This window comes from Guyanagaster necrorhizus, assembly GCF_019112545.1.
Source record: "Guyanagaster necrorhizus MCA 3950 unplaced genomic scaffold BT62scaffold_47, whole genome shotgun sequence".
Taxonomy (NCBI): Eukaryota; Fungi; Basidiomycota; class Agaricomycetes; order Agaricales; family Physalacriaceae; genus Guyanagaster; species Guyanagaster necrorhizus.
In genome coordinates, this window is record NW_025064926.1 from 150,267 (window position 1) to 156,796 (window position 6,530).

At 51.6% G+C, this 6,530-nt stretch overlaps 4 protein-coding genes across 4 annotated transcripts; 2 read left to right on the plus strand and 2 right to left on the minus strand.

Annotated features, from left to right (window-relative positions):
• BT62DRAFT_578242 (uncharacterized protein) lies at positions 1-410 on the minus strand. Its single transcript, XM_043181476.1, has one exon. It carries the CDS (start codon positions 304-306, stop codon positions 91-93), a length of 216 nt encoding a protein of 71 aa, XP_043034112.1. The 5' UTR covers positions 307-410; the 3' UTR covers positions 1-90.
• A 57-nt stretch (positions 411-467) lies between these two features.
• Positions 468-2,792, minus strand: BT62DRAFT_956819 (aldehyde dehydrogenase). Its single transcript, XM_043188389.1, has 9 exons — positions 2,483-2,792; positions 2,217-2,431; positions 1,999-2,153; positions 1,715-1,948; positions 1,502-1,665; positions 1,238-1,406; positions 951-1,167; positions 710-890; positions 468-623 (listed from the first exon to the last, which is right to left on the minus strand). The coding sequence occupies exons 1-9, from the start codon at positions 2,596-2,598 to the stop codon at positions 575-577; spliced, it is 1,500 nt and encodes a 499-aa protein (XP_043034113.1). The 5' UTR covers positions 2,599-2,792; the 3' UTR covers positions 468-574.
• Positions 2,793-2,902: 110 nt separating this feature from the next.
• BT62DRAFT_937870 (Gpr1 family protein) lies at positions 2,903-4,454 on the plus strand. Its single transcript, XM_043187419.1, has 4 exons — positions 2,903-3,661; positions 3,721-3,874; positions 3,925-4,038; positions 4,090-4,454. The coding sequence occupies exons 1-4, from the start codon at positions 3,367-3,369 to the stop codon at positions 4,211-4,213; spliced, it is 687 nt and encodes a 228-aa protein (XP_043034114.1). The 5' UTR covers positions 2,903-3,366; the 3' UTR covers positions 4,214-4,454.
• Positions 4,455-4,532: 78 nt separating this feature from the next.
• Positions 4,533-5,917, plus strand: BT62DRAFT_1012548 (uncharacterized protein; the record flags this gene model as incomplete). The annotated part of the gene is made up of 4 exons (XM_043177943.1): positions 4,533-4,757; positions 4,816-4,970; positions 5,038-5,344; positions 5,453-5,917. 4 exons carry the CDS (start codon positions 4,533-4,535, stop codon positions 5,915-5,917), a joined length of 1,152 nt encoding a protein of 383 aa, XP_043034115.1.
• Positions 5,918-6,530: the final 613 nt, after the last annotated feature.

Below are 6,530 nucleotides of genomic sequence, written 5' to 3' on the forward strand. Positions count from 1 at the left end.
AGGGTAGAACGACTCCTCCCGCCCCCGAGAGAGGAGGACCCGAACGTCCAGAAAAAGGTCTCCCCCGTCTAGTTTTTGTCCTATATCGCTCTAGGCTATACCATCGCCGGTGAGAAGACCCTTTCCCCCCCTCCCCCCTTTCAAGGTTCCCCGCATACCTTTCTCCGCACCGTATCGCACTCCCCACCTTCGGCACGCGCGGAAAAGGGTTGTCCCACCCGGCAGAAGCAGGAGAAGGGAGACGGAGAAGGAGGGTGGGGAGTAGAAGAAGCTTCGATGGATTGGACACCGGGTGGATCCATCCATATGCGTTTATTTTATCCCTTCCTTCCACCAACCAACCAACGTAACATACGCCGTCCGGTCCGTACGTACCTTACTTATCACACAAATGAAATTACAGATTGGATCCCCACAAAACAGGACAATTTCACACCGCGGGTCGCCCCCACATGCAACGAAAGAGATAAATGAAGAAAAAAGAAATCCCATTGACGTTAATGTTATAAAAAATCATAATACAATGTGCATGTTACAATATAGTTTAACTTCTCATCCAGAGGGGGAAAGCTTTTCACATCCGGTGTCCCAAGTTGACGTGCACGGCCTTGACGTTTGTGTAGCTATGAATAGAAAAGCCCCCCATCAGCCATCACGGATCAACGGGTGAAGGGGAAGGGGGTGGGACCCAAAAAAAAAAAACACGCACTTGTGGAGCGCATACTCGCCCAACTCCCGTCCGATACCACTCTGCTTGAAACCACCAAAAGGAACGTTAAAGTGTATCTGATTCGCGCAGTTGACCCATGCGGTGCCGGCTTTGAGCTTGTGGGCGGTTTCCAGGGCGCGGTTGATATCTTGCGAGAAGACGGCAGCGGCGAGACCGTACACTAAAGCGGAGAAAAGGAATTAGCGGATTTTGTTTTGGGGAGAAAGAAAGGGACGCGTACTCGTGTCGTTGGCTTGCCGGATGACGTCCTCCTCGTCCTCAAACTTGATCACGACACCGACGGGACCAAAGATCTCTTCCCGGACGATCCTCATGTCCGGGGTGGTGTTGGTGAAGATGGTGGGTTGGATAAAGTAGCCTTCATTGCCGTGGCGGGCTCCACCACTGTGGACGGTCGCACCCTCCGACTTGCCGGACTCGATATAGCCCATGATACGCTAAAATCGGTGCCGTTAGTTTTGTTAGGAACATATCGGAGGAAGGGGGGCCAGGGAGACAGAGGCTCACGTCATATTGGATTTGGGAAACCTGAGGACCCTGGTCCATGCCGATCTCGAAGGGGTCGCCAACCTTGATGCTCTGGGTCTTGGCAGTGAACTTTTTCAAGAATTCGTCGTAGATGCCGGACTGGACGAAGATACGGGAGCCAGCGCAGCACGCTTGGCCGTGGTTCCAGCTGCAGGGGAAAGAAGCCGTTAGTATATGGAGCGAGTGTAATGCGGGGAAGATGGCGGTGGCGGTGGCAACCAAGGTAACTTGAAGAAAACTCACAAGATACCATGGGCGGCCCAGTTGACGGCCTGGTCGATGTTAGCATCGTTGAAGATGATGTTGGGGCTCTTTCCACCGAGTTCGAGAGTGACGTTCTTCAAGTTGGTCTTGGCAGCGGCCTCCATGACTTTGCGACCGACAAGGGTGGAACCGGTGAAGGCAACCTGGAGGGGAATCAGAAAGTTAGAAAGTTTTGAAATTGAAAGTAGGCACCTTTTCAATGTGCATGTGGGAGCTGATGGCGTTACCGACGGTCTGGCCGTAACCGGTGACGATGTTGACGACACCAGGAGGGAAGCCAGCCTCGTTGATGATAGAGCCCATACGGATAGCGGTCAGAGGAGTGAACTCGGAGGGCTTGATGACGATGGTGTTGCCAGTAGCGAGGGCAGGGCCGATTTTCCATGCAAACATGAGGAGAGGGAAGTTCCATGGAATGATTTGGCCCTAGAACGAATGAGAAAGAGGCGAATGAGTTAAAAAGAAAGGTTACGTACAACGACACCAATAGGCTCATGGCGAGTATATGCGAGCTTGTTCTCGTCGGTTTCGATGACTTGACCGGAGAGCTTGTCAGCCCAGCCGGCATAGTACTTGATAGTTCCGATGGAAGCAGCGGTATCGGTTCCCTTGGCCCATCCGAAAGTTTTTCCTGAAAAAAAAAAAGGATTAGGAAGGTCCTGGATAGGGACGCGCAGTCCAAAGAGGCACGTACCGTTGTCAAGAGCCTCCAAAGCCGCGAGCTCGTCGTGGTGCTGCTCCATTAGGGAAGCAAGCTTGTAGAGAAGCTCAGAGCGCTGTGAGCCAGAGGACTTGAGACCCCAGGTGGTCTCAAAGGCCTTCTGGGCCGCCTCGACGGCGAGATCGACATCCTTCTCGGTTCCCTCAGATACAGAGGTGATGAGCTTTCCGTTGGTAGGGTTAATAACACTGTAAAAAAGGTTAGAAAGAAAACGAAAATAGAACGAAAGCGCGACGTACTCGATGGTCTTGCCAGATGAACCAGGGACGAACTTGCCGCCGATAAAGAGGCCAGTGGGGAAGGAGGATTTGCCCTTGTAGACGGGGGTGTTGAACTCGTAGGAGAAAGAAGTCATGGTAGTGGATGAAAGGTGGGAGGGGGATAAGAGACAGTGGCGGTTTTCGGAAGTTTATATACCCCAGACGGGGCCCCGGAACGGATGACCACACCGATCGTGGCTGAGACATCCGTATTGCTGATTGGAATATTTGAAATTGGATCAAAAGTTTTTGTAGGGGCGGCACGACGGCGGGATTCGGGAGAAAGGTGATCCATGGATGGGGAAGATGAGGTCAGCGTAGGGGGTGATATAGATTACGTGGAGAGCAAGTGCGGGGAAGGGCATGTGATGTCGTTTGTGGGGGTGGGGCATCCCGTGGCGACCCCTGTAATATGCATGCGGACGCCCGACTGCGACTAGGGGGTTATTTGGCCTGGCTATCTTCCCTTCCTTCTTGCTTTGACGTCGATTCGCCGCCTAGAGAAAAGCGCGTTCTGAATTTGCGAATTTTTGCAAAAGTACCGCGGATCGCACGGACGTCGACTTCTTCTCGTCTATCTCGCCTGCTTCGCTCTAAATCGCATCGATGATCTCCGCCAACTCGCACCTGACCCGCCTTCTCCATTCCAAGCTAGGCATGGCATGATTGATCCACAAGCGTTGTTCTCGACCCGGGAGCCGTTTTGTGATCCCTAAGAGTAGCCTTTCATTTCTATTCAATACCCTCGTTAACGTCAACCTATATGCCATATTACCACCGACCACTAACAAGACCAAACTTCTTTCTGCCCTTAAATACTCACGATCCTTCGTTCTCCATCGTCTTTCAATTCCAACTTAACCATGTCCGACATTGAAAAAGGCGTTTCCTCCAGCTCGAACGGCGCTGGCGCTCTCCAGGCCAGCCCGCCTCCCCATAGCACCGCCGTGCTGCGCCCGACACGTATCGCCAATGCCGGCACCCTCGGCTTGTTCTCCTTTGCCTCGACGACGTTTATCCTCTCCATGTACAACGTCCAAACTCGCGGGATAAAAACGCCCAATGTCGTCGTCGGAATGGCCATTTTCTGCGGCGGGCTGACTCAGCTGTTGGCTGGCATGTGGGAGTTTCCTCGAGGCAACGCATTTGGCGGGACAGGTACGCATCGCCCACGGCCCCTTACCCCACACCTCCTAACTCCTTATCGATATCCCCAGCTTTCTCCTCCTATGGCGCTTTCTGGATGTCCTATGCCACTATCTTCATCCCCAACTCTGGCATTCTCGATGCATATGGCACAGATACTTCCGAGCTCGCCTCTGCGCTCGGTGTGTATCTCTTCACCTGGATGATAGTCACCATTCTGTTCCTGTCAGTCCGTTCTCTTCTCCCCTTATCGCTGACTAACCCCGTCTACGCAGCATCACCTCGCTCCGCAAGTCTGCCGCGTTCGTCGCCCTCTTCGGCTGTCTCTCTGTCACCTTTATGTTTCTCGCCTGCTCAGAGATCTCCGCTTCCACTACGATCAGCACCCAGTACGCCTTCTATCCTCTTCTTTCTCTTCATTTAGCTCACAATTCCTCCAGTCTCGCTAAATCAGGGGGTGCATTTGGCATCATCACCGCCTTCATCGCCTACTACGTCGGCCTCTCCGAGCTGCTCGCATCAGAGGCCAAGGCAGTTACCGTACTCCCCATTGGCGCTTTCTAGCTCCTTAATCATACCATTATACCTCCATACGTTCTAGTACCCATAATTATCATGACGTGTTCCATTCCACATGCTATATCATCACATCATGAGACTTTTCCAATTTACCATAACCCGTGCTACGATTCTACAAATATCATTAGCGCCTCACCATGCGTACTTCCGCTGCTGATCCAGATCCGCCTCCACAAAAGTCAGCTGGTAAAAAAAAACCGATTTTTTCCAGGACGCGCGCCCTGACCCAATACGGTATCAAATAGCCGAATCCACGCGCTCTCGCCCAGGACGCGTTCCCGCCGTCTTAGTTTAGTTGACACCCATGGGTCCACCTCTCCAGATCACCACCCATCATTTCTGCAGATCCCGGGTGAACGTTGTGGCGGGTCGGCTTGGATGTGGGGAAACAGACGTTGAACTTGGCAAGGAAGAAGCACCCGTGTGTAATGATACCGCCAAGCGCGCTGGGAAAGGTACCGACCGGGTCCAGGGAGCCTTTTCATATCACCAAAAGTCAACTCGCCGTCCGTCCCGTGGTAGATCTGGCGTGAATACAGCATTTTTTCCCCCCCAAACTTAAGAGTGTATTCGTACGAAAACTGAAGGCTAAGCAAGCGTCGGGTCCGAGTTCATCCGCCCCGCCGGTTCCTCTGTGCCGCGAGACATACGAGATCAGAAACATAGACAGGGGGGGTGGTGGGGGTGGGGGTACCTATGGGTCCATGTTTTCTCGTGGAGGAGGCGGAGATTACGCGGGGGGGTGGGGAGCCCAAGGATTTTCGCGCATTCCAGATTCCAGATACGAGTGCTTTTCACCGTTCGAGCAGGTCCCTTTCGCATGGAGAAGCTCAATTCCAGACTTCGTTCGCTCGACACACTACGTGGACCCACAAGATCATCGGTGATCTCGAATACAGCAGTAGTGGTAGTAGTACGTACGTACGTACAGCGTCAATCATTGTTAATGGGCGCAACATCATCCCTCGATCGTCGAGCCGAGTCATGCGCCGTTCGGTAATGATTTGTGCCGCTCACCGTCCTGCCGCGGTAGTAGATCCAGGAAAATCCAAGGAAGAACTGAGACCGACACGGAGTGTGATGCGGCGTCAGACCTGGCGCTGTCCTGGCCTGGCAGTGGGGAAGGAAGGAAAAACATGATTATGGATGACTAAGCATGCATCATGTTTTTCTCATGGTCTTTTTACTCAAACAAAAACTTTTTATACATTCTCTATTGCTCAGGACCCAGAATTTAGCCAGCACCAACGCCAGACTCACACGTTCGCTCGGCGACGAGGGCAAATTTCAGACTCCAAAACACATGTTTATGACCAAGACCAACACCGACACCGACACGGCATGTGCATGCATCAGATCCAAGTTATTCATCCGACCGGTGTTGGAAAGCCCTCCACCTATCTCGGGCAGACTAACTGCAAACGGAGTTGCTGCACCACACCACACTATCTCCGAGTCGTATCAACCGCCTACAGATTTATCTGCGTCCTGCATGCGGAAATCAAAGCTCCCCTACGTGCAGAGATGGATCCGGACTCGGGGGTACCACGGCGGGCGGGCTGTTGTTTTCTTCCGTTCAGATATCGGCAACCCGAGCCGTTATATGTACCCTCGTATAACGACGAATCCTCAGTATACACATATCCTCTGTCAATGCCACCTCGTGCCCCAGCATTGTTCGTTATTTAACCTATCTGCTTCAGGAAATAAGGTCCCAGATCTTGTATGCAGGTCAAACGGCATGAATCTAATGGAGACAAGTCAAGAAGATGTGTCAGCACCTGTGATTGGTCGACTCTGCATTCCACTATATTTTCCTCACTGACATTGGACTGTAAATCGCACCTACTTCAAATACCATCTTGGCACAAGGAACTAAATACCTTGGGAATATCATTGATTATACTGATGTGATGGCACAACATGAGCATATGGTACTAATTGTCATGATTTTAGTCTCTAATCATAACCTGCTGATGCTTAGTAAGCCAACACTTACAAAAGCCCAATGATCCCCAACAGATAAGGACTCTCAGCTATGTGGAAACCCTGCTGAAGCCATATGGAACTAGAGATGATGCATGCATGATGATACCATGCTACACTTTACTCATCACCACATGATACATAGCCAGCATCAGCATGCTGATCATACAGAATGACTGTGCAATGATGCAATCTCAGTCAGAACAACTGCAGCTCATGCAACAATCACTATAGCAATGGTGTTATGAGCAGATAATAATGCATCTGCATAGTATAGAGAGTACTATCATCAGCCAATGAGTAGTAGACACAATAA

What these genes read in the sequence shown, in the direction of transcription:
- BT62DRAFT_578242 (XM_043181476.1), bottom strand. Translation starts at nt 306, where the DNA reads ATGGATGGATCCACCCGGTGTCCAATCCATCGAAGCTTCTTCTACTCC.
- BT62DRAFT_956819 (XM_043188389.1), bottom strand. Translation starts at nt 2,598, where the DNA reads ATGACTTCTTTCTCCTACGAGTTCAACACCCCCGTCTACAAGGGCAAA. An exon ending in CCCACATGCACATTGAAAAG is followed by an intron (nt 1,666 to 1,714) that starts GTGCCTACTTTC and finishes ATTCCCCTCCAG; the next exon opens with GTTGCCTTCACCGGTTCCAC. An exon ending in GGCGAGTATGCGCTCCACAA is followed by an intron (nt 624 to 709) that starts GTGCGTGTTTTT and finishes TTCTATTCATAG; the next exon opens with CTACACAAACGTCAAGGCCG.
- BT62DRAFT_937870 (XM_043187419.1), top strand. Translation starts at nt 3,367, where the DNA reads ATGTCCGACATTGAAAAAGGCGTTTCCTCCAGCTCGAACGGCGCTGGC. An exon ending in CAACGCATTTGGCGGGACAG is followed by an intron (nt 3,662 to 3,720) that starts GTACGCATCGCC and finishes CGATATCCCCAG; the next exon opens with CTTTCTCCTCCTATGGCGCT. An exon ending in TCCACTACGATCAGCACCCA is followed by an intron (nt 4,039 to 4,089) that starts GTACGCCTTCTA and finishes CAATTCCTCCAG; the next exon opens with TCTCGCTAAATCAGGGGGTG.